The sequence below is a fragment of the Sceloporus occidentalis genome, unplaced genomic scaffold, assembly GCF_023333645.1.
Source record: "Sceloporus occidentalis isolate IW3139 unplaced genomic scaffold, rSceOcc1.0.p SCAF_11, whole genome shotgun sequence".
Classification (NCBI taxonomy): domain Eukaryota; kingdom Metazoa; phylum Chordata; class Lepidosauria; order Squamata; family Phrynosomatidae; genus Sceloporus; species Sceloporus occidentalis.
Genome location: NW_028316991.1, coordinates 9470556 through 9498553, shown reverse-complemented (window position 1 = coordinate 9498553; position 27998 = coordinate 9470556). Strand labels below are relative to the sequence as shown.

Below are 27998 nucleotides of genomic sequence, written 5' to 3'. Positions count from 1 at the left end.
CTTTCCAAAGCATTTGAATTTGTGGTTGGAAATGAGTAATTATTATATACAGAATATTATATTAAGTAACCATCACAGAGCCTCCTCGCTGTGATAAAGCATGTACGTGCAGTGTGTGAATGCAGACACTAGGTGGCGCTGTTCATAGAGAAGCCTATGAGGAAGGGCATGTTGCGGCAGTAGGTGTGGAGGGCTTGTGTTAGTGACGTCACGTTTGCGCGCCTTAACGAATGGAATAGCAACAACTAGCGCAATGTGGCAACTGGTAAAAGAGAGCGGAGGTAAACCTTGACGCGGTGGGTCGCTCGGGGGAATGCAGCTCTAGCAGTGATCTTCTGCTGTCATGCTCTGCATGGATTCACGTTTATTGGGCACGGGGTCTAACGTTCACTCTGTGTACAGTTTGGGCCTGATAAGCAAAGTGCGCGTCACTGGCATACAGCTGATCTCTTGTACAGCAGACGTTGTATTAAAGTTTATTTTCGGTTAGTCTGTTAGTTGATGATTCTTTGGCCTGGTTTCCCGGGCTTTTTGTGGAGGCAGCGGTGGTTTCCGTTTAAAGTTACCGTTATGTCAGATTTGCTGTGATCTTTGGAAAATGGATTTTGTAAGGAAAATTGCTATGTCTGTGTTGGTTAACGTGAGGATGGAGGCTTTAGTAGTAGATCATACCTTTTTTATTGGGCTAATATAGAAAGGCATGGCACATGCACTTTTGAGATCACAGAAGTCTTTTCCTCATTCATGAGTGTAAGCTTGTGAGGAGAGTCGTCTTTATTAGTTCTAATTTTGTCAGACCCTTTGGATGTTTGCACTGTAAGAAGCGCTGTGCTATATAAATAAAAGAAAATAATGATGTAAGAATATTCCAAGACACTTTAGAATGTGATGTTATGATCCGACTGTGCACATGTGGGCAGCCCTGTCTGTGCCACATCAACAGCCTACTTAAACAGAGCTGATGGTAGAACCTCCGACCGACTGGTACACCTAAGCACAAGTGTTGAGAATGTTTCAGTAAGTTTGGGACAGTTGCCATTAATTCCTCGGTCTGTTTAGCAGGTATGGCTCTGTATATGCACAGGAATGCCAGCGATGGCGTCTGAAATAATCTTTTCTCTTGGCTGTACATTTTATACATAACCCTTTTTTTTTTTTCTTCCTATGGCTGTATCGGAAACGGCATTTCGGCACGTTCCCCCTCCCCACTACTTTCCCTCCAACAATAGCTCATGTCCTGCTGACATCATACCCAGTACCCCACCCCACAAGAGGGGTCTCCGGGGAGCCAGAAAGTTCCCAGGTATCATAAAAGTATCCCATTGGTGTCCTGACTGATACGTTATTTATACTCAGCCAATCCTGAATGGCTTACGTTGGAAAGCGTAGACATTAACTGGAGTTGCCGCAAGACCCAATTTATGTTCAGCAACATCTGATTACAGTCACACCCCACATGCATATTTTTTATGTTCGAGAAGGCCACATCCATGCTTTAAATATCACCTTATATGATGTATTTTTTAATACTATTGGATTAAGGTCTTTTCTTGGCTCCACCACTATAAGGGACATTTACAAAAAAGTATATTTTATAGTTTCTGTTATTATTCCCTTATTAATGCCAGCTATGTGACCCTGCTGGGTGCCTTGCGTATACTGTAGTAGCAGTGTTAGTGTGTGTGCTATATATATATATATATATATTAGTTGCTAAAGTCCATGTGTTTGTGTAAGTGTATAGTGCCTGAGTCAGTGTGTCTACTGTATTGCAGCGCCAGATTCAGTGTGTAAGTGTCCATAGTGTTACTGTGTATTTGTATATATGTATAGTGTTACCCTGTGTGTATGTGTATAAGAGTGTGATGTTAGCTTGTATGGTGGAGGAAGGTTGGGGACACACATGGTGTTGTTTATGTTACAGTATGGCATTGGCATGAATGTGTACGCCAGCATATAGTGCTAGAGTGCATGTATTAGTTTATGGTGTTAGCATGTGTCAACAAAAGCGTGAAATGTTAGTGTTTCAAAGCGTAAGATGTTGGTATGTGTCATACTATGTGGTGTTAGAGTGTGTTAGTGTATGGCAACGCCAAGTTGGGCAATGTATGAAAATAAAAACCTGGTTGGGGAAGAAAAAAACAAGCTGGCTCCTAACCTTTTTGTCTGGCTCCTGGATCCACACCAGTCTGCCAACCCCTGGCTTATTTCACAGGTGATCATTTTGCTATTAGACAGTATGGATCTAGGCTAAAATCTAATTTGTAAGGATAAACCAACAGACCTTCTGTAAATAATGAGTCTACATACTGAGCTCCATGTTTGATGTAATGGTCCTTATCACGGCAAGCGCAATCCAATATGTTGCATGGCTTCGTTTTCTATTTTTATTTATGTGTTTCTTCTTATTTTCAGAAGAGACCTTTCATTTTCTGACCGATACGGAGTACGTTGTGGGAAGGAAGAACTGCGCAATATTAATCCAAGATGATCAATCCATTAGTCGATCTCATGCTGTTTTTTCAGTTAGCCACTCGGCCTCTAACCTGGTAAGATCTGATCATTTTTATTTTTTGTTTTGTTAAAACTTTTAGTAAAACCATGCCTGATGAATCCCAGGCAGCACATTGTCTTTCCCCTGATTCACTAGTATTGACTGATTTGCCGGTTGGACACAATCATTTTAGAGGAGGAGGGTCGTGATGGGCTTCACTCCATTCTGTTATATGAGCTAGAAAGTGTGAGCAGAGAAGAGGCGCAAAATATTTTTTACTGTAAAAGGAACAAGAAATAAAACAAGACAGGGCTTGAGCATGCATAACTATTCACCCCCCAAAGTGTAGAGCCACCTTTAGCAGTTACAGCCGCAAATGTCTCTTGGGCTATGTCTCTATGAACTTGGCACATCTAGCCACTGGGTTTTTCTCCCGTTCTTCATGGCATAACGTCTCCACTCTCCAGCTCCTTCAAGTTTGATGGGTTCTGCTGGTGTGCAGCAATCTTTAAGTCATACTACAGATTTGGATTGAGGTCTGGGCTTTGACTAGGCCATTTCAGGACAATGATTCCCCTTGAAAGACTTGTGCGTTGTTTTAGCAGTATGCTTAGGGTCGTTGCCACCATCTTGCTTCACTGTGGGGATGATGAGAGGTGTTGGGTTTGCGCCAGACAGTATTTTCCTTGATGGCCAAAAAGCTCAATATTAGTCTCATCTGACTAGCGTACCTTCTTCCATATGTTTGGGGAGTCTCCCACATGCCACTTGTTTGCTTATATTTTTTCTTTAAGCAATGGATTTTTTTTCTGGGCATTCTTCCATAAAGCCCAGCTCTGTGAAATGTACGGCATGAAGTGGTCCCATGGACAGATACTCCAATGTCCGCTGTGGAGCTTTGCTGCTCCTTCAGAGTTGTGTTTGGTCTCTTTGTTGCCTCTCTGATTAATGCCCTCCTTGCTTGGTACGTGAGTTTTGGTTGTGGTGCCGTGTTCTTTTCATTGTGTTTGACATAGCTGGATTGAAACTATTGTACCTTATCTGGGTGTCATGAGGCATTCATAGAATGACTTAAACTTTAGCTATGTTTCATAACTAAAAACGGCTACTGCATTGGCTCCTAGATCATATGCAAAGCGATCAAAATGTTCCCATTGAGTGTCGCTGGCCAGACACCTGTGTTTTAGAACAGCTAAACGGGGCTCGATGTATCATTGTTTTCTTTATTTTATTAAAGAAGTTACTTTTAATTATTATGAATAATATTATATAATACCTGAGAGAGGCTGGAGTAACGCCTAGTAGAGTTACTAAGGCTTACAAATCTTCACAACCCAAAAGGTAAGACTCAGTTGGATGTGGCTTAGTTTTATTGGATAATTGCTAAATATCCTGTGTTGTTGCTGGGACGAGTTAATATACTATATAATATATATATATATATATCAGATTATCTAAGTGCATGCATTAGGCTAGTGTGAAAGTTTAAATGAAGTCATACAGGTAGTTTGTGAATGTTTTAGATATATTGGATCTTGGTGTTCTCGTGTTTTTCCAGGGTGTGCAGAGCCAGGCTTAAGTTTGTATTCTAATGAATGTTCTATTCTAATGAAATATATATTTATTTATTTATTTTCTTCTCTTTAGGGCCGTTCTGACAAAATACCCACTTTGACAATTAAAGACTCTTCAAAATATGGCACTTTTATTAATGAAGAAAAGATGGAAAATCCGGTTCCCAGGAGCCTGAAACCTGGTGACAGGGTCACGTTTGGTGTTTTTAACAGCAAGTATAGGTGAGGGCTATATTATTATTTATTATTATTATTGTTTTATATAGCGCCATCATATTCCATAGCACTGTACAGTGGATAGATACCTTGTTTTCTCGAACTGCCGTTTTACACCCCAGTCTTGGTTCTTATTCAGTTCGAATCGTCGCATTACACTGTTATGCATTCTTGTTGTTTCTGTTCTTATGGCCTTGGGTCACCTGCCTTTTCTCACCTCTCCATCCGTAGCAGTTTAAGAATGGATTAGTATCCATTAAGAACAAACATTTAACAAGTTCACATTTTCCAGTGAAAGAACCGTGAAATAAAAATTCAGTGGCATTTTATACACTTTCAGTGTATATTATACGTATGGGATATATAATATATTTTGTATGTGCGTGTATTTATATAAAACCAATTTATTTTTATTGTGCGGTACCTCATGGAGTAGCAGTGTGGGACCAGCGATGTGACTTTTGTACTTTGATAAAAGTTTTAATATGTGTTTCACGCCTCTCTTTGCAGAGTGAAGTATGAGCCTCTGGTTGTGTCATCTTCCTGTCTCAGTGTCACGGAGAAGACAGCTCTGAATCAAGATCTCCTGCTTCTAGGAGGTCACATGCTCAGCAACTGGACGGAAAACTGCACCCACCTTGTAATGACATCCATTAAAGTTACCATCAAGGTAAGTGACTGGATATTCCGCGATGTATGCGACCAGTGAACAACCTAAAAAACTGACAGATATATGGCGTTTTCGACATTTACATCGTCTACACCGTTGGATGGCTTGATACACTCATATGGCGTCTGCTTACTAAAGATGATGATATATTTTAATGGACCGATGTTCATAGAGTAAAATGTACTGTCACATAAACCTCAAAGGTCCATTCTTCAGCAGGCTTAAATGCACCTGAAAAGAGAAGACAGTGTTTGTTCTGCTCATTTACACTTTATGAGTGGGCTGGTCACCATCTAACACCATCTAATTGTTTAGTTACACTTCAATTTATATTTCGTGTGATGTGTGTGTGTGTATATATATGTGTATGTATATATATATATATATATCTCTTTAACCCCTGATTTTACTTTTTCTACCCGACAATGGCCGTTTTTACATTTCTGCGCTGCTCTTGTTTAGCTGTAATTTTCTTCTTTCCCGTTTACTGAACCCACACAAGTTATATATTGTTTTTTTCAGGACAAGAAGGGCTTTCTTTAGATGACATTGTTTTGATTGTATCATATTATTTACTATAAAAAAAAAAAAGTATAAAATATGGTGACAAATTTAGAAAAAAAAAGACTTTTTCTAACTTTTTGTTGAAAAATCTTTTACTCATCTATAAAAGGTAATGAAAAAACCTGCTAAATAGATTCTACTATTTGCCCTGAGTTTAGAAATAATGTTTTTATGTTTTTTTGCTTTTTTCTACACGTTATGGGGCAATAAGTACAGGTAGCGTTTTGCTATTTCAAAGCCATTTTTTCCAAATCTGGTAATTCTTCCCCCCTCCAATGTGCCATTTCGGGTATCTTTGAAGCCGGCCAATGCAATTTACCCCATCAAATCATATATTTTTCAAAACTAGACACCCCAGGGTATTTCAAAAGCTAGTATTTTAACTCTTTCCATGCACCATATCTACCACCAGTCTTTGTCAAACTTTGTGGTAGTCATTTTTTTGCATTTGTTTTTTCACACACATTTTACTTCGGTATGAATTAAAAGGTTCTGGTATATGTCACTGTCCTAAAACACCCCAATATTTGTTCAGCAACATCTCCTGAGTACAGCGATACCTCACATGAATGATTTTGCCTGGCTGTTTGGGGGGGAAAGGGCCACATTTGGGGCATGCGCATTTTTCAATGTTGAACTTCGGCATTTGGGGATCCACTGCCCATGCCCTATTTGGTACATCTTTGAGCCGGGCCATTTCAGTGTGCCCAATAAAACCATGTATTTTTTAAAACTAGACACCCCAGGGTATTTTAAATGCTGGTATTTTAACTCTTTGCATGCACACATTTTACCACCAGCATTTTTTCAAAGTTTGCAGTAGTATTTTTTTTTTGTATTTTTCCCCCACACACCTACTTTATGTATGAATTTAGAGCTCCTGGTATATGCTGCTGTCACACGACACCCCAATATGTGTTCAGCAACATCTCCTGAGTACAGTGATACCCCACATGCATGGGTTTGTCATTTTTGGGGGGAACTAAAAGGCCACATTTGAGACGTGTGGATTTTTGTAATTGGAAATTAGATGTGTGGCCATCCTAAATCCCCCCCCCCCCGCCCCCCGTGTTAATTGGGACATTGTTGAACCCGGCCAATTCAATTTACCCCATCAAATCATACATTTTTTTAAAGTAGACACCCCATGGGCATTTAATATGTCAGTATTTTAACTCTCTCCATACGAGAATTGTTTTAAGCTAATTTAAGGACTTGCTCACAAAAATATATTTTTTATATATATATATATTTTGACTTTTTTACATTTTTTTTTTTACATTTTTTTTCAACTTGAAGGTTCCCCTGATAGTGACATCAGTGGTAAATTATTTTTACATTTTACTGTTTTTTAACTATTTTTTTCTAATTATTATTAACTTTATTTTATTTTTTTATTTATTTTTACTAATCACACTGTGATTAGAAAGCTGGGCTCCATTGACTTGCATGGTTGAATGCAGTACCTGTATTCAACCTGCAAGAGTTCTCTAGAGGGTCAGGAGACCGTCTAGCGAGCTTTTTCATCTTTATAATTTTTTTTACCGGGCGGCCGCAATCTTGCGGATGGCGAAGATCACTTGCAGTGGCGGCTGTGACCGCTCTCCGGAGCGGTCACAGTCCGTCCTGGGGTAAGTATTTGGTGTTGCTGAATGCCTCCTGATCGAGGCATTCCAGAGACACCATTTAAGTTTAGGAGGTGATCGCTTTAAAAACGGGCGTCCGCCGCCATACAATGTATGGCGGATGTTGATGCCCTGGGGAGGGGACAGACATGGCCCCTGGTGCCAATTGTGGCGTTGCTAAATGCCTTGAGGTCGAGGCATTACAGCAACGCCGTTTGGGTGCAGAAAGTGAACGTAGATCGCTTTCTGCACCCGTTTAAAGACATGACGGTCCTGGCACGTCAATTGTTGTTAACCCTTCGTTTTCGGGTGACGTGCCCGGACCGTCAATTGTCATTAAGGGGTTAAGCTTGCTAGCAGGGCTGTCTCCACCTAATGTATTGGTTTGTCTTAGTCTTATCATGCCCTTTGAATATATGTGTTGTAAGAAGTGCTGTGTAAATTGTTGGCTCTATATAAATAAAACATAATTATATGTATTTATAAAATTATGTACACTGAAATAGAAATGTTATATGCTTCAATCCATTTGCAAAGCTACGATAATAATATTAAGTCCTAAGTAAAGTGCTCCAAATGACCACTAGTCCTTTATGGTATCCAAAGTGTCCTGCACCAGCGGGGTTATTAACATACTTCTGGCACTTTGCGATAGATGAAAATTAATAATTCTTAGCAGGAAATCGGCTAGCTGACATTTCGAGTAGCAGATAGTGTTCCATTTGCGCCAGGAGCATTATGTTAATGAAACCCAAAGATTGCTATGCCACTAAAATACCTACTATATATATTATACTCTGATTTAAAATTATGCATTTTGCTAAACATTTATTTCTTCCGCAAACTTTTATGTATGATTTTCTAAATGACTGAAGTGAGATTTTTTTATCTTTTACAGACGATATGTGCCATGGTTTGTTGCAAACCGATTGTGAAACCTGAGTACTTTAGTGAATTGACCAAAGCCATTAAGCAGAAGCAAACGCTGCCTGCATTAACAAGGTATTATAACCTGCTTATTAAATGCACTGCTGCATCTTTCATTGGCTGTGTACCACAGTCCATGTGTGTTAGCTGTTGCTCTGAACAATTTATTATGTTTTACTGTAAAACATCCCAGTGCCCCCCACCCCAATCTACCCAATCTCAGGTATTTCACACAATTTAGCCCTTTTTTTTCCCCCAAGAGTCCAGAAAAGCGAGGTGAGTATTATGCCTGAATACATTTTTTTTTAAATGCTGCACAGTCTCACCCATGAGAGCGATTTGTGTGGTATTAACCCTACAATTACCTGACCTCCTCCTATTCGCATTTACCCTAACAATAAATGAGTGTCGTCAGAACAAAGTCACAATCAATGCTGTGCTTATGTGGACCACCAACACTGAAAGAAACAAACAAAAAAAAAAACACACTTGGAAGTCAAAGGTGCTTCCTGGTCATCTGCCATTAGTTACACCGCAGCAGGTAACTGCTGGTGATCAGGTCGCTCCTGTTGATCCGAAGCAGTCTAATCATTATAACAGCCTCTGGATGACATCTGTTACAAAAACACTCATGCATTATTATAAAAACAAATTTGCTTATTATTACATTTTAGGTCACTAATTATTGATGGGATTTACTGATTAATATCAGTGGCCTAAACGTGTCACTTACAAGATGTTTTTAAATTATTTTAACAAATGTAACCTAATAAATTGCTGTCTAATCAGTGATCAGATCAATCTCGCCGATCATCAGCCAGTGACCTAACCTGGTGGGTGCAAAATTGAGCATAAAGTTATACCTGCTTATTATTATACTCGGAATACCCACGAATTGTACATTATTTTAAAGCGGCTTTGGGCAGGTCTAGGTTGAACGCGCAGTAGAAAGGGTGAGGCTAGAACTGGCAATGCCCACTTCTCACCTCTTAAAATCGGTGCTCGTGGTGCTTTTTTTTTTTTTTTTTTTTTTTTTTTATTTTTTTTTTTTTTTTTTTGTGTCAGTCTGCCAGAAATGAGTTTTAATAGCGTTCTAACTTATTTCTATGGCTGAGATTCACTGATATACAATAGAAGCTATAGTACTTTATAATCATAGATTGTCTCTCAAGAGCCTATCCTTTAGAGTAAACATTGGTTGGTTATGTAGTATTTATTTCAGCCCCCTCTTGCTTGCTAATTTGTAAAACTATATCCTGCCCTTTATTTTAATTTTTCTGCAGCTTCATTCCTCTCATTGATGAACCTTCAATTAAATCTGACTCATTGGATCTCTCTGTAAATGCAAAAAGAAAAATTATCTTTAAGGGCAAAGTCTTCTTATTCCTAAGTGAAAAACAGGTACGTGGTGTTTACTGAAGGTGGACGCGTTCTGTACTTTACTACAGAACGTAATAAGAAAGTGAGGGAGATTAAACAATTTTTTTATTAGTTCAAATTACCTTAATATGTTTAGTTTTACCAGTGCATCGTCCTTACAAGATGGTTAAAGGAACCGTCATATGACTTATTTTTACTGGTCTGTTTTAGTAAAAATATAGTACTTACAAAGTACTTCATATGCATTGTTTGTTTATGGGACTACCTGGGGAACTGTCGCGTCACTTTAACAGTGATCTCTACCATTCTAGCTAAGGGTCAAGGATTTCAGTAAGTATAAAACACAGCGCTTTGATTGCTATTACACTTTAAAACACGCACTTTTTTTACTTTATTCCTTACTCGTTTCTGGACATGCTGTTTCATTTTCTAGTACAAAAAAATGGGCCCAGCTATTACTTTTGGTGGTGGAGAAGTAAAATTATTGAAGGGGGAACTGAAAGACTCGTCACTGCTGGATAGTCCGAAGACCTGTGTAATTGACGTGAGCATGAGCGATTCACAACTCTCAATATCAGAACCATCACAAACCTGGAGCAATTCTATTTTGGACATGCTGCAAAGGTTAGCCTATTATTTTCGCCATCAAATTTATTTGTACATGTTTTATTTGGCTTTTTTTGTCATCTTAAATTTGCAGTCAATTGTAGTGTTTGTTTGAATTTGAGCCAACATAGAAAAAGATCAAATGTTACACAAGCTTTTGCTCTCTTGTAAACAACCCCCCAGATCTAACACTGGTAGTTCTAAACAGACCATTTCCACGTGGACATTATCACATCACCCCGCATGTGTGCCTACACCATAAGATCAATGATTCCTGAAAAGTATTTGTCACCAAATAGCATTTTTCTTTATTATTACCGTTTATTATAGCACCAACAATTTCACGCAGCCTTTCTTACAGTACATTCATTCAAAGGGTATGACAAAACTAGAATTGACAGACTAAGAAAAACCGATGCATTAAGTAAAGAACGCCCTGCTTGTAAGCTTACAATCTAGAGGTTGATTTGTATGGCATGCTTTCTTAGTATTAATTGTACTAAGAGGTTATGAAAGGCTTGTCTGTCTCTGTTAGGAATAATCTAAAATATTTATCTTTTCTTGCAGAAAGGATCTAAGAGCAATCCCAGAAGCAGAAATTGGTTTAGCGGTTATCTATACGTCAACAGAAATTTACTGTAATCCTCGAAGACGCTCGTCTCCAGGAAACGAGAGCGGTATGGCAGCATTAAATCTGCTTTCAACAGCAAAATAATTTATGAGCATCACAAAAACGTTATCGCTCTAGCAGTGTTCATAGTAGATGTTGCTGTGTTAGTGTAAGGTGCTGGCATGGCTGTGTCTTCTGCCTTTGTTTGTCCTGTAATGATATGACCGGTTCACTGCTAACTCTGCCATCAATCTTCTTTGAGACTGCAGGGCTGCATGTTTGATTCTAAGTGACTTACACTTCCAAACAAAAAAAGTACCTTGGCACCTAACTAGCGTTTGCAGTGAATACAATGTGTGGTAAAAGCCAGATTTTGCTTTGTCAATTATTATATTTTATTTAGATAGCGCCAACAATTTGCGCAGCGTGTCTTACAGTACATATATCCAAAGGGTCTGACAAAACTAGAACTGACAGAGTAAGAGGAACCACTTAATTGCACATACATTTCACAACCTAAAATTACTGAAAGGTAAGTTAGTCAGGATATTTTGTATGTTTCTTTCTATGCTTTAGTTTTGTCCCCCCCCCCAATGGGTGGTATGTGTTGTTAAGTGCCACCTTATGGATCTACTCCCAAATGCTCTTGGTTTCATCCTGGGCAGTGACTTTGACACTTACCATACCCTGCCCGCCTTCTATTCAGCTGGTGTACAGTCTCTGGGTGTTGGACATGGAAACCTCCATACATTCTGATGAGCTTCTGGGTCTTCACATCAGCAGCCTCCACTATGCCTACAGGGTATCTGATCACTGGCAGGGGCCTTATCCTTTGGTGGTACTTGGATATTGCTGCCTTCCTTGCCTCTGCATCATGGCTCCCACGTGACTGTGGGATACCAAGGTACTTGTAGCTGGTCTGTATGTCTGCTATGTGCCCTGCTGGTAGTTCCACCCCTTCAGTCTTGAGTATCGTCCCTCTTTTTACTACAATCCAGCCACACTTCTCCTTTCCAAATGACATCTCGATGTCTACTCTTCCAGACTCCCATTCAGTTCTAGAGGAAGGCCTTAAGGGTCCTGTTGACTTGTATAGCTCCAGGCATTCACAGATCCATGTTAGTCTACCTGGATTTTGAGTATTGGGCAACTGCTCTGTCCTATGAGCAACTACACATATTTCTGTAGTTCTGCCAGCCGGCTAACTGCTCTCCGGCTTGCCTTGATCTTGGCCTCCAACCTCATTTTCCATGGAGGGTATATTCTCCTGTCCTTCCTGAATGTGTAGCCAAGCATTCCCAGGATTACAGCAGCTGTTCATCAGTTATGGTGGCAATATCTATTGTCCTCTTCTAGATTACTAGGCGGTGGTCATTTCACACTGATCCTTGGCGATTGCTCTTGAGGATTGGCTGTAGCTAGCTTATCCATGATCTTATGCTCTGAAATGGCAGGGGTGGCAGTGAAGCTCCAGCTCCTGGTGTCGGCTGCACGCTTTCTCTCCTTGCATCTGGATTATACTGTGCAGTTGGTCAATCTCAAATTGTGAGAGTAACTTCTTCTCTATGTTGTAGCGTTAGGTAACTGTTTTCTTGGCCTTGGCTTGCAGGTGATGTGTTCAGCTGAACTTCAGAGGGACTAAACACCTATCACAAAGAGCACATGATGTCTGGATTGTCCTTTTTAATGTGTATTCTTAGTTGATGGGGCTGTGTGAAACTTAAATATTTTGGAATCTGTCATCTGTTTTGCGGTAGTTTGTACCGTCCTCAGTATCTTACATGATTTCTGGGAATACAGTTCATAAAACCGGTCACCTTTTCCATGCTTTCTTTTCCATCAAGCTTTTTTGTCCAGCAGTTTATTTTGTTTTATTTTACTCCCAACTGCCTGTGTGATTTCCCTGGATTTTGTTTTTCATTTCTTTTATTGGCTCAGAGCTCCCTTTTTTTTCCCCCTTCCTTTTTTTTTTTTTTTTTTTTGAATCTTTTAGTATATTAAAATAAAAAAAATAAAATGTTAGGCCGCTACTATATTTAGATTTATATTAAAGCTTTACATTCCTAATGTTATTAATTTCTCTGCGGGGCAGAGACAGACAAACTTGTCAGGGTGCTGCAAAAAAGGTAGTTGGTAGATTATGTTCAGCATTGCAGTATGTGGTGGCGCTATATAAATAAAATATATTCATCAGGGTGTCGAGAATAAAATGTTTGCTGTAGACCACCTTTTTGTCACGATCTTTACGTTGGCAAATGAAGTAGAACATACATAGTTTAGTTATTTTTATTTATATGTATATATATCTTATTTTTTTTGCAGAAACTTCAAGGCCAAATATTATTTCACAAAGCATGGCGGTCGATGAGACAGTCTTGCCTGGGCCAACTCTTAACATCACTGCTTATGTTGTAAATACAGAACCTCAAGACGAGACAAATACCTGGTGCGTAGCAAGATTTTGAGCTGGGATCATTGTGTGACCTTTTTAACACACGGATTTATACAATTTATTGACACGGGTTATTTATATTTGTGAAGTTGCGCTAAGTAACAGTTGGTTGTCCAGTTGCTTACAGTTGGTTGTCCAGTTGCTTACAGTTTGTGTTCAGTAAGCAACTGGACAACAAACATTAGCACAGAAAGTTCACTCTCCTACTGATTATTTCCCCCCCTGTATTTCATCAATAGGATGGACATCAGTGGAATCCGTGAAGTTAAAGAAACACCAAGAAATAGCCGTATGAGCTCTAAGACATGTCCAGAACGTAATCAAGAAACAGGAGGCAAAGATTACATCAAGGGTGCTTTGTACGAAGAAAACACAACAGTAGCAGAAAAAACAAGTAGCCAACGATCAGCTGTAAATGAGTCTTTCAAAACCAAAAGCAGCATATCACAAAAAATGCCTTCCACTAATAAAATAAAGAATTACTTCCAGCCGTTGTCCAAGAAGAGGTATGCCCTGCAGGGAATTGTAACCCGCTTTAATTTGTTTAATCGTGTAAACTCAGGAAATGATTAGTAGTCATCCTGAAATAGTCAATTTCCATGGAAACTGAAAAAGCTTCTTAAAATTTGTGCTGTCTTTATTTGATTGAGCCCTCTTACTGTTCAAATAATGACACGCCAGAATTGCTTAACTGTATTGTTAAATATTAGTTTAAGTGGAGCAGTACCTTTTAAGATGTCGTCTTTATAGGAAAGTCATCGCACTGTTTTTAGTACTTGGATTTGGATGTATTGGGAACGCCTTTCATCAGGGTGTGTTGGGATCTATAAATTATGTTTGACTGTTATTAGATGATCCAAGTTACCCTTATCTACCTTGGGAAAATAGCTGAATTTAATTTCGAGGTATCAATTTAAAATAAATAAATAATAATAATAATAAAAAAAAATAAATATATATATATATATATATTATGAAACGTTGTACTTTTGCCTAAAGTGTTGCCTGAAATGGTAAACATTTAAGAAGTGGGAAAAACTGATCATGAGACCCTGTAGACTTACTATCTGGATCCAAAACGAAATTATGTGAAAAGATGTCTGGGGAGACTTTGATATGTGTTGAAATAATTTCATTGCCGATTTCCTTGAAAAACAAAACACCCTTCTTGGAGTGGCGTGGTGCTCCTGTTTAATATCCTATTTTTTATGTTTAAGAGAGAGAGAAGATGATGAAAAGGAATTCTCGTTCTCCAAGTCCGCAAGAATGGAAGACATCACCTCCTGCCCAGAGAAGATAAGGCTACAACTAGTGGTCAACAATGATGGTCCAAAATCTCAAGGTCATCAATCAGACCTAGATATGGAGCCAGTTAGTTTATTTGGTGACAACTTAGATGTATCAGCAAAACAGTCCAAAGATGATATGGTAACTGCTCAGATGGCATCTCAAAAAGATGAAATATTAAAGAAAAGAAAGGACATGGAAGAGGATTTGGTTGAAGAGTCAGATTTAGAAAGCGGAGGAGAGCTTGATGCCGAAGTGGAGCAGAACGGTTTGAAGTGTAATGATTCGCTTAAAGTAAAAAGACGAAGACTGGACGCGGAAAACAACCGAAACATCGGTAACAAATTTGGAGATCTAGACAAGGGCGCTCTAGTAAGTGGTTTAAAAGCTGCCTGTTTTGTTAACCATCAGTACTAGTGATCCTATAAAAGCTGCGTCACTGTGGGAATCTTTAGTCGTGATAGTCGGGGCTTAATGCAAATACTTGTAGACTTGCTGCCTGTGGTCCAGTCATTACTGGTATATTAAAGGGACAGTTTACTGTCTCTCACGGCCTCACCAAAGAAGAATGTGTATTAAAGTACTTTGTATGCATTATTTAAAACACTTTTTTTTCTCAACGTATTCTCACCTCTGATTGCTTGAATCTTTTCATGCTTGTGGCTGGCATGCGGTCATCAGATCACCTGCTGACTGGTGATAAGTATATCATGCGCAAAGCGACAAATACCTCTCCTGCACCACAAATGGCTTTGGGGGTTAGTTGTTAAAGGGGCAAATGTATATGGGGGATTCTGTGGCATCCCCCATGTATTGGGAAGGGCTTACAGAGTATATTTAAAGGGATCTTTCAGTTATCGTATGAATTAAAGTGCAACTGATAGCTAGTGTCCCTTTAATGTAATGTGGGTGACCTTGTCTGCCTGGATGAATGTCAAGTATAGCACTGGCTGCAGATGCTGATGATGTGGAGGACGAGGTCTAAAGGCCTCATTTAGTTTCTGTGTTTTTTGTAGGCCTGGGTTTAAACTTTGTATGGTAGAGGAGAAGAAGTTTGTAAATTGATGGGAGTATTTTGGAGAGGGATGTCGCGTGGAGAGAATTGTTTGCAGTTATTATTGGTATGCCAAGGATGCCCTGGGAGTCTGGAGGAAGAATGTTTTGGAAAGGGATATAGAGAAGTCGGAACATGGAGAGGTGGGAAGAGAGAACACTTTATTTCACTTATTTAACTAAAATGCCTACAATGTGAAATTGTTTTAATGCCAATGTAAAGAAAGCAGCTCTTTTCTGACTGCTCTTTAATGTTACATTTAGTTTAAGTTGCCTCTTGACTCACAGATGTCTGTCTGAAACCACCCCAACAGCAGCTCTGGAGCTTTAAGCAGGATCAGCATCTTATAGAATCAGTTAGCGTTTACATTCCTGCGATTCCTGTCCCGTTTTTGTGGCCTTGCTTCGGTTTAGTAATGTGTTCCTCAGAGCGACCTCCTACTGAATCCTTACTGAAAATTGTTGATAAAGGAAGAAACCTCTTAATTGAGTGATCAGTAAGGAGGGCGAATCCTACCCGAAGTTGTTGATGCTTTTCCATTGAGCTCTTTTAAAGCCAGCATTGTTCTCAGAACAATTGTTAGTCCTGATTTGAAATGCCGCGTTTAATGTATATTCCTCTCCCTGCTGACTCAGCTTTCAGTTCTTTTTTGGTTGTCACAACGTATCAGCTACACTTATATGCACAAAAATAAAATGATGATTTTCTAGAGGTCACATCATCAGTGCTAGGACACATCACCATTTTACTATGCGGCTGTGAAGCGATGTCTAGTTGACCAATCCGCGTTAGTTAGGATGCCAGGGACTTTTCATTTTCTAATACAGCTAGTGGGAACAGTTGAACGTTTCAAAATATCTCAGGTTCTCGCCGATAAGGTAATAGTGAACATGCAATGAAAAAGATGAATAAAATTGCATTTAATTTCTAAAACTCGGGTGTTACATTCGTTCCTTTGGTGCTTGTGTAACATAGAGACGGGCGATCGGAGGCAGTTGCTTCATTTTAATTGCTAGGTTTAGTTATGGCTGAGATTAGCTAGAGATGTGAAAAGAACCTTTTCAGGGGAAATTCTGCTGGGTGGCCGATGCCTGCAGAAGTCATCTGCTTGCTAAATGTGACAATGTATACATGGACTCTGTAAGTAAAGGAAATATATCAGCCCAGCACATCTCCTTTATAGGAAATAGCGGGGGGGGGGGGGCTTCCTTTACAATATTTTTAAAAGTATATCCATATGCATAATTTTTTTTTCTCTTCATCAGCAGCAGCCTCCTCCAGAGACCATTCAGAAAGTAAAGGTGCAGTGTAAAGAGGAACCAGAATCTCCTCAAAAAGGGGGTCAGGTAATACAAATTTGAATCACGTATACGTTACTTTAATTTGACCCAACAATCTAATCCTACAAATAAGTTGTTTAAGTTTTTCTTTTCCTGTTATTTCTCAGATTATTAAAGAACCCAAAGAAGAATATGACGAGGTCCATAGCAGACTCTTGCTGACCGAATTTCGATCGCTAGTTGTTGGTCGCCCAGCAAAAAACAATCATTTCAGCAATAACACAAACCATGGAAATGTACCAAACTTCAAGAAATTCAGAAAGGTAATCATTAGAGTGCAGCTGGCGTTTGTTTGTGATTGATTGTTAAATGCAAAGGACGGTACAAAGATACTCATTATACACATATACAAAGCAGTGACCTCTACGTAAAGAAAATCTACTTCTAAAGTTAAGAATCCATATTATAGTAGAGGTTCTACTATATATCTCAACAACTCCGACCTCATGCGCCTCATAATTTGTCCAGTGATATGCAAAGGCAGAAAATTATTACAAATGTAACACTTTTTATTAAATTATATATTATCAGATAATCGCTGAGTAGTTCACATGCATCTTTCAGATTTGCTGAACATAGTATTACCCATAGATCTTACAAAAAAATGACATTCTGTACTGCGACATTTGGCCAATTGTTATATAAATTGGTCATGGTGAATATGTTATCCTTTTTACTTATTCATGCTATGTGGTTATAACAGCAGGTAGACCTTTTTGTGCTGGTTGGTAAATCTTGGTATAATGTGCAATGTGTTTCCCACCCTAGGTAGCATACCCTGGAGCAGGCGGCTTCCCTCATATTATTGGAGGCTCTGACTTGATTGCTCACGATAGAAAGAAAAATTCAGAGCTTGAACAATGGTTACGTCAGGAAGTAGAGGTAAGGAACCGGAGCTACGGAAATGCAGGAAAATCCTTAAATAGCCGCTGCTTTGATTTACCAAGGGTTGCGGATGTTTGGTTTCCTTGTAGTGGCACGTCGCAAAGCCATTTTTCCGGGCCCGCCACTTGTGTTGTTGGCAAAGCGGACATGTTTTCCACAACAAACACACAGTTTAATCCCTGGCTTTAGACCGGGCAGGCTGCTTGCTGTCATGGCTTCTAGTATGAGAAAAAATAAGAATGGTAGAATGCTGCCAGCTGATCTTTTGTGAGCGGGCCGGCGGGCAGTTACCCTGACCCCTGCTAACATGCAAAAACACAAAATACATGTTAAAATAAATTAAACCACACTGACACACACTGCTTTTACAGAAACCTTTTTACATGGTTTTTGGGGACTGCACCTTGCACCACACTCACTTAGAATGATCGGGAAATGTAGCGCTCAAAACCAGATGTGTTAAAGGGGTGCCGGGAATGTGTATTTTCTACCTATAGTTCTTTTAGCATAAGCTTGGTAATCAAGCCTTTCTTGTCATCGCCTACCCTGCAGAATGTTCTGCACCGTTGCCTACATTGGCTTTGCTTGCAATCTACATGTAAGTGCATGTTTTTTGTCTTTACTATTTTGTTTAGAAGTATATGTAAATGTGTACCTTTTTATATTGTGATCAAATGCTTTATGTTTGCACTAAAGCAGGTATCCACGACTAGCTTGTGTTATAAAACAAAATATGCAGCATTCATCGGGGAAAACATAAGCCATTCGGAAGGTTGCCCCTTAAACGTAGCTGTGCCAAAATGTGCTTGGCCTCTCAGGGGAAAATGCGTACTGACCCCCAGCAATCAAAAAGGCCAGCGGAATTGTTTGGTTGTTGATCTAATAATCCCCTTTGCTTTAATTGAGGAAAACAAGGCGGCTTTGTTTTGTTGGCTTGGATGATGTCAGTTGGCACTTACTGCTTTTTGCCGGTCATTTCTAAACTGACGTATTTGTTTTTTTTGTACCTCCCTAAATGCTGCCTTCTAAGAGGTGATGTAGGATGTGTGCTATTCAAAACTAATCACTACATAATGCATAATAAATTCAAGTGGAGTTTATTCACAAAAAAAATAGTTGACAGGAGAGCTGGGGTTTTAGCTCTCTGTTTAGTAATGATTGTAAAAGTATTTATTGCACGTTTCTATATAATTCAGTGGTTGAGGAGCTTGGCTGGACTGGAGATGACATGGTGGCACTGGCAGACACATCGGGCACTTAACCGGTGTGTCGACGCTTAACTATACATAAACATACATAAACATTTTGCTAGTTTGGTGCTCAATAATTCAACTGCCGGAGCAAATATATATTATACATGTCACAGTGTTTTTTTTCGTGTGTAAAAGAAAATTAGGTTTTGGAGAGAAATTATATAATTTTCAAAGAATGTCTATTAAAATGAAATAAATTATTATCGTTATCTGGAAAGGCTTTCAATTTCAACAAATGAAGCCTTGTTCCAAGATGAGAGACATGGTAGGATCCTTTAAATACATAAAGGTTTAAGTAGAATTGGTGCAGGTTAATGCATTGAGGTAATGTGGGATGCATGGGATAGTTTGGTTATCCTGAACATAAAATAAGGGCTAGGCCCAAGTTTTTGGTTTTTTTTACATCTTAGGTCAGGTTTGCTTAACTGGATCAGATGACTCTCATATGCCATCATATGGTATTTTTGTGTGTTTCTAGACTTGCCTACCTTGCGAGCCATTTATTATCTTGCATGCGCTAAAGGAACCTGCTATGGAATGTTATGAATTCTAAGACACCGCATGTTCCCTCTAATTTTTCTTGGGTGATGTGCGCAGAAAATTTCTGTTGTGCAAAATTTTTCCCAGAGCCAAAATTTTGTGCGCACAATATGCTTCTACAGTCCATATAAAGTTGGTGGAGCTGAAAAAAATAAATCACATTGCAAGGGGGTGGAGCTATATATTTCCAACCCTTTTGACTCCATGGTCTATTCTAAAGGTGAAATTCTCACCGCAAAAATGAATTATGAGCGAATCATGAGCGGGGGCTCCGGGCTGCATAAAGGATCAATATATATATATATATATTATTTTTTTTATTGGGAAAAACTGCATACCATTGACGGGTAAAGCATAACACCTATCACTATATACTGAGGCACACATTGACTGGGGTACAGCATATCACTGTATACTGAGGCACACATTGACTGGGGTACAGCATAACACCTATCACTATATACTGAGGCACACATTGACGGTGGTACAGCATAACACCTATCACTATACATTGAGCCAGACATTGCCAATAATGTAGCATAACCCCTATCACCATATACTAAGCCAAACATTGATGTGGTGTAGGCCTACTGCTTCAGTGTCTGGCTAAGTATATAGGGATGCACCGAAATGAAAATTCTGGACCGAAAATTCAGCAATACATTATATATATATATATATATATATATATATATATATATATATATATATATATATATATATATGTATGTATTAGGGCTGCAACAACTAATCGATAAAATCGATAATAATCGATAATGAAAATCGTTGCCAACGAATTTCATTATCGATTAGTTGAATCGATTTTTATCGATTATAAAATGAGGGTTTTTTCAGAGCAAACGCTCTGAAAAATACCCCTCATTATATAAACCGTTTCAGTGACTCACAGCAGCAGCTCCTACTTACCAGTCCCTCCCTGTAATCACTGTGACAACTGGCCCCGCCCCCTTCCTTCTCCCAGAAGGCCAGAACCACATGGCTGTGACACTCATCTAACTGTAAGTATAAAATTAATATTTGGGCTGCTGAAAGTTAGGGGAGGTGGGGGTTAATTTAGGGGCAGTTATGGTTAATGGGGTGTTTAGGGTTAATTTAGGGGAAGTTATGGTTAATGGGGTGTTTAGGGGCAGCTATGGTTAATGGGGTGTTTAGGGGCAGCTATGGTTAATGGGGTGTTTAGGGTTAATTTAGGGGCAGTTATGGTTAATGGGGTGTTTAGGGTTAATTAAGGGGCTGTTGTGGTTGATGGGAGTCTTTAGGGTTAATTTAGGGGATGCTGTGGTTAATGGGGTGTTTAGGGTTAATTTAGGGTAGTTGTGTTTGATGGGGTATTTAGAGTTAATTTAGGGGTAGTTATGGTTAATGGGGTGTTTAGTGTTAATTTAATGATGAGGACTGAGGGTTAATTTAATAAAGTTAACTTAAGGTGCAGTTAGAGGTAAAGGGGGGCAGACTAAGGGGAATCTAAATCCTGGGGGCAGTGAAGATTAACCCAGTACTTATTTATAAAAGTATGGTCTGTGACTCTGAGGGGACTATGAGATATCTGGGGGGATAAGGCATATCTGGGGAGGATGGAGTGACATATCTGGGGGTATAAGGCATATACGGTATATAAGGCATATGTGGGGAGGGCAGCGTGGCATGTCTGGGAGGCAGTGTGGCGTGTCTGGGGAGGATGGAGTGGTGTATCGGGGTATAAGGCGTATCAGGCACAGTGGCATATGTGGGGGTAGAGTGGAGTGGAATATGTGAGAGGCAGCGTGGCATATGTGGGAGGCAGCATGGAGTGGTATATGTGGGAGGCAGCGTGGCATGTCTGGGAGGCAGCGTGGCAAGCCTGGGCTCAAATGTGCATGTGGGAGGCAGCGTGGAGTGGAATATGTGGGAGTCAGCGTGGCATATGTGGGACGCAGCGTGGAGTGGCAAATGTGGGAGGCAGCGTGGAGTGGCATGTCTGGGAGGCAGTGTGGGAAGCCTGGGCTCAAATGTGCATAAATTGGGGGGGCTGGTTGGGAAATAAAGACAAGAAATGCATTTTATCAGTTTTTTTTTTTATTCTGCGTTTGTATTTAACATCATTTGTTTATTAAATTATTTTAAATAAATTAAAAATGTACATTCATTTTTTATCCGATTAATCGATTAATCGAAAAAATAATCGGCCAACTAATCGATTATGAAAATAATCGTTAGTTGCAGCCCTAATATGTATATGTATATACCGTATTTGCTCGATTATAAGACGACCCCCCCCCCCCAAATCTGAATATTAACTTAGGAAAAAAGCCTGAATATAAGACGACCCTTAAGGAAAAAAGTTTTACCAGTAAATGTTAATTCATGTAAACTATTTTTTAATAAAAGCTATGATTGAGAAAAATATTTTTTTGTTTTTATTTCCTTGTATTTTCCAACCTGTCCCCCAGTTACGCACATCTGCCCCCAGGCTTGCCACACCAATATGGCACTGTGCCTTTTAACCTGCTATATGCCACTGTGCCCCATGGTATGCCTTTTGACCCCCTATGTGCCACTCTGCCTCCAGAAATGCCTTATACCCCTATATCCCATTCTGGCATTTAGTGGGTTAAAATGCATATTATGGGGCAGACTGGCATATAGGGAGGTATAAGGCATTTCAGGAGGCAGAGTGCTCTATTAAATGCCCCCTTAACGCCACTCTGCCTCCTGAAATGCCTTATACCTTCCTATATGCCACTCTGCCCCATAATATGCCTTTTAACCCCCTTGATTGATTTTAAGCCGGTTGGGGTGAGATTTTTGATCTCCCCAACCGAGCTTGCTCCTCCTGCGGCGGACATTAATGTCCAGCGCCCCCCCCCCCAGCTCCCCGTTAGGTACTGTGCGCACAATGTTAGAGCGTGTGCGCTCCCTCGAAAGGTTATGTGCGCGCGCACAGCTTAGAGGGAACACTGACCGCAGCACATAATACTCATTTCCAGGTTTGGCCCAGAGTCTGCAGTCAAGCACTTCTGCTGTAGCCTGCTCTCAAACCATGTCTTTATGGACCTTGCTTTGTGAACAGAGGCACAGTCATGTTGGAACAGGAAAGGGCCTTCCCTAAACTCTTCCAAAAAAGGTCCATAGCATACAATTGTCAAATATCTTGCAATGCTGTAGCATTAACACTACCCTTCACTGGAACTAAGGGGCAAAAACCCTGAGAACAGCCCCCAGACCATTATCCCTCCTGTGATTCCGGTAGGTTGTGTTTTCCTGGCATCCGCCAAACCCAGATTCATCCATCAGGCTTCCAGATAAAGAAGTGCGATTCATCACTCCAGAGAACACGTTTCCGCTGCAGTACAGCGCTCCAGCTGATGCAGTGATATTATTTCATGAACACCCAGTGCTTGTGCTGACTTCGCTTCCGGAGGCAGTTTGGAACTCGTTGGAGTGAGTGATGCTACAGAGGACAGGCAAACATTTCATGAGCTGGCTTGTGGCAAAGGTGGATCCTATGACACCCGCCATATACAAAGTCACTGAGCTCTTCAGTACGTCCTACTGCCAATGTTTGTCTATGGAGATGGCTGTCTATGTATTTGATTTAAACACTTTTTGGCAACTAGTGTGGCTGAATTACCTGAACTCATTAATAAGGAGATGCGTCTTCATGCTTCTGGATATCTTTACATCTACTACATTTACTTTTTCAAATGTTATTCATGTAATGTCACTGTACACTTGCAGGAACAAGCTCAGCAAGCAAAAGAAGACTCATTAGCCGAGGATCTTTTCAGGTAAGCGCCATCTCCTTGTTAAATGTCCGGTTCACGCAGGATTGAAATTGTCCCTGTTTGTTGTTTATCTCCAGTGGCCTATTACCTTTACAACTACTTGTACCGGTCTAGCATTTTGTGTGGAGATCTAATTATATAGACTGTAAGCTTGCAAGAGTGTCCCTCTTTACCCAATGTATTGGTTTGCCTTAATCCGTCTAACTTTTAGACCTTTTGAACATATGTATTGTAAGAAGCGCTGCATAAATTGTTGGCTCCATATAAATAAAAGAAAATATTGTGTATGTAAATATGTACACACACACTTTTTTTATTTATAATGCGTAATATATATATATATATAATATCATACATTTTTATCACCCATTCATGTTGAATGGGGTACGTGACTAGTGCTAGTGACTTTTCATGGCAAAAAGTGTCGGCATTAAGGATGTTGCTGGTTCGTAATGTTTAATACTGAAGGTTTCCAGTTACTGTGAGAATAAAGTCCTGTAGAGGATTTGCTTATGGCCGGGTACAATTTTACAGAAATTGATCAAGCATCTCTTGTGCTTAAAACACTATCTTAAAGAGCTGCTAAGCTTTAACAAATAACACTGATACAATCCAGTTATTTTCTGTTGAGCTAAATGAGATTTGCTCGTGGCTGAACAAACAAGCGTTAAGATCCCCTCTACAGCTCCATGCTCACTGTATCTGATCCGAGGGGAAGAATCTTGGGACTTAAAACAATACACATATAAATTAATACCAGGAATATCATGGTTGCATCAATGCACAGTGGGGGGCAAGTTCAACCTGTCATTCTGTACATGGCTCTAGCCTTCCGAGGAGGTGGACTTAAGTGTAGTGTAACCAAAGATTAAATATATTATCAAGAAAAATGTTTATTCACTATTTCTAAAAGGCTTCCTCTCCCAAGTCTTTGACTTGTTGGCTAGTGAACACACGAGACACCAGAAATAGGTTGGTGTTCCTGGCAGCCTGGGGCTGGCTTTGATGAAGTGTCTCATCGCTGTGCTTTTCCTTTCTGGCTTCTCTAAAAGATAATCAGGAGTTGCTTAGAAACAGCAGCAGTCGGCAATTATGTTCCCAGCTCAGTGATGATGTAATTTGGCTACAGATTTAAGCAAATATGGCTCAGCGAAATTAGATTTAAGGAGAAGGAATGCTTAATTAGTTTATTTGCAAATGAATGAAAAACTCATTCTTTAACATTTCTCCATACCTGTTTTGGATAATTCTAGTAAAAGGCACAGATTTATCGGTGTTCTGTATAAAACTGTATTAGGCTGTCTTAATAAGCTTGCGCTCAGCCTTTATAGAAGTAATATCTCAACGGGAATTGAGAAACAATTGATTCCTTTGTTTGCTCTATTGATAACTCCACATTTACTTCCTCATCCACAATCATCAAAAGCAGGGATTAACAGCTACATTTTTCTATGAGTTCACTTATTCCAGCTAAAGAAGAGATTTATGAGATTCCAAAAGCTTTTGTAGCTTTACAAACTTTCTTTAACCCCTTAATGACAATTGCCGGTCCTGGCACGGCACGGAAAAGCATGTGCTTTACGACAATTGACGTGCCAGGACCGGCACGTCTTTAAACGGGTGCAGAAAGCGATCTACTATCGCTTTCTGCACCCAAAAAGCGTTGCTGAATGCCTCGACCTCGAGGCATTCAGCAACGCCGCGATCGGCACGAAGGGGCCATCTCTGGCCCCTCCACGGGGCGTCAACATCCGCCATACTTTGTATGGCGGCGGACGCCCGTTTTAAAAGCGTTTAGGAGGCGATCGACGATCGCCTCCTAAACTTAAATGGTGTCGCTGGAATGCCTCGATCAGGAGGCATCCAGCGACACCAAACACTAACCTTTTGATGGGCTGTGACCGCTCCGGAGAGCGGTCACAGCCGCAGCTGCCGGCAATCTTCGCCATCAAGGAAGATGGCCGCCGTCCTGTAACAGGAACCACAAATTTTGAAAGTTCGCTAGATAGTCCAGACCATCTAGAGAACTTTGGCTCCACTTGCAGGTTGAATACAGGTACTGCATTCACCATGCAAGTCAATGGAGCCCAGCTTTCTAATCACAGTGTGATTAGTAAAAATAAATTAAAAAATAAAATAAAATTAATAATAATTAGAAAAAAATAGTAAAAAAACAGTAAAATGTAAAAATCATTTCCCACTGATGTCACTATCAGGGGAACCTCCAAGTTGAAAAAAAATGTTAAATTTTTTTTTTAAAAAAATTAAAAAAAAAATATATATATATATAAAAAATATATTTTTGTGAGAAAGTCCTAAAATTAGCATATTAGCTTAAAACAATTCTCGCATGGAAAGAGTTAAAATACTGGCATATTAAATGCCCGTGGGGTGTCTACTTTTAAAAAATGTATGATTTGATGGGGTAAATTGAATGGGCCAGGTTCAACAACGTCCCAATTAACACGGGGGGGAGGATGACCACACATCTAATTTCCAATTAGAAAAATGCACACGTACCAAATGTGGCCTTTTAGTTCCCCCCAAAAATGACACACCCATGCATGTGGGGTATCACTGCACTCAGGAGATGTTGCTGAACACATTATGGGGTGTCGTGTGACAGCGGCATATACCAGGAGCTGTAAATTCATACATAAAGTAGGTGTGTGTGGGAAAAATACACACACAAAAATATTACTGCAAACTTTGAAAAAATGCTGGTGGTAAAATATGTGCATGCAAAGAGTTAAAATACCAGCATTTAAAATACCCTGTGGTGTCTAGTTTTGAAAAATATATGGCTTTGTTGGGCACACTGAAATGGCCTGGCTCAAAGATGTACCAAATAGGGCATGGGCAGTGGATCCCAAATGCCAAAGTTCAACATTGAAAAAAGCGCATGCCCCAAATGTGGCCCTTTTGCCCCAAAACAGCCAGGCAAAATCATTCATGTGAGGTATCGCTGTACTCAGGAGATGTTGCTGAACACATATTGGGGTGTTTTGTGATAATGACATATACGAGAACATTTTAATTCATACCTGAATTAAAATGTGTGTGGAAAACCAAATGCAAAAAAATGACTACCACAAAGTTTGACAAAGACTGGTGGTAGATATGGTGCATGGAAAGAGTTAAAATACTAGCATTTGAAATACCCTGGGGTGTCTAGTTTTCAAAAATATATGGGTTTATTGGGCACACTGAAATGGCCCGGCTCAAAGATGTACCAAATAGGGCATGGGCAGTGGATCCCCAAATGCCAAAGTTCAACATTGAAAAATGCACATGCCCCAAATGTGGCCCTTTTGCCCCCAAACAGCCAGGCAAAATCATTCATGTGGGGTATCGCTGCGCTCAGGAGATGTTGCTGAACACATATTGGGGTGTTTTGTGATAGTGACATAAACTAGAACATTTTAATTCATACCTGAAGTAAAATGTGTATGACAAAACAAATGCAAAAAAATGACTACCATAAAGTTTGACAAAGACTGGTGGTAGATATGGTGCATGGAAAGAGTTAAAATACTAGCATTTGGAATACCCTGGGCTGTCTAGTTTTCAAAAATATATGACTTGATGGGGTAAATTGCATTGGCCGGGTTCAAAGATACCCGAAATGGCACATGAGGGGAAGAATTACCAGATTTGGAAAAAATGGCTTTGAAATAGCAAAACGCTACCTGTACTTATTGCCCCATAATGGGTAGAAAAAAGCAAAAAAACATAAAAACATTGGGTATTTCTAAACTCAGGACAAATAGTAGAATCTATTTAGCAGGTTTTTTCATTACCTTTTATAGATGAGTAAAAGATTTTTCAACTAAAAGTTAGAAACAGTCATTTTTTTCTAAATTTTTCACCATATTTTATAATTTTTTTAATAGTAAATAATATGATACAATCAAAACAATGTCATCTAAAGAAAGCCCTTCTTGTCCTGAAAAAAACAATATCTAATGTGTGTGGGTTCAGTAAACGGGAAAGAAGAAAATTACAGCTAAACACGAGCAGCGCAGAAATGTTAAAAAGGCCATTGTCACAAAGGGTACAAAAAGTAAAATCAGCCTTTGTCTCGAAGGGGTTAAGGAACTTCTGTTGTAGAAAATAATTCTTGCATGATAACCTTCTTAGTGACAAGAGTCAGACGATGTCCTAAATTTATACTGCCGAGGATGGTCGCTTTACGTAAACCATGCAGCAGAGGAAGTAGCCAGCTCATACGCTGTCACCTTTTAATAACCCGGAGGTTAGACGTTGGGACACTCTTTAAAACTCAATCTGAAGAGGAGACCTCTGAGGCCTCAAACGTTATATAACTATAGCATGTTTTATTGGCACAACCAAAAAAAACCTAGAGACTCTGGTCTCTATCAAGTAACTAAGATTTTCGCTGTGTGTTTGATAAGGGTCGTATTTAGTAAAAGCCATGTCTCTGTTCTTATACAATGTCTATTTGCATGGTGAATACTTTTGTTTAAACATAACATGTACATCGAAACAGGGCTTATATATTTTTTTTTTTACTTATGCTTTCCATCCTACAAACGTTAGGATTATTAAACCCACCTTTCCTTCTATGGAAAATCTACTTGGCAAGCATCTCATTTGACTTACAAAGTATAGCATATGGAAGAATATCCAAAAATATACATGCAAATATTTGACCGTGTATGACTTTTTTTCTTATATACAGGTACAATCCTAAAACTGTGAAAAGACGACGATAG

General features: G+C 39.5%; 1 protein-coding gene across 1 annotated transcript; it reads left to right on the top strand.

The window, feature by feature from the left end:
• The first annotated feature begins 253 nt into the window (after positions 1-253).
• On the top strand, positions 254-27998 carry LOC149305532 (nibrin-like). The gene is made up of 17 exons (XM_089477556.1): positions 254-281; positions 2419-2549; positions 4142-4290; positions 4795-4954; positions 8042-8145; positions 9354-9471; positions 9884-10074; positions 10624-10738; positions 11729-11748; positions 12999-13112; positions 13358-13624; positions 14336-14777; positions 16725-16805; positions 16907-17062; positions 17568-17681; positions 23216-23265; positions 27965-27998. The coding sequence occupies exons 1-17, from the start codon at positions 254-256 to the stop codon at positions 27996-27998; spliced, it is 2274 nt and encodes a 757-aa protein (XP_089333682.1).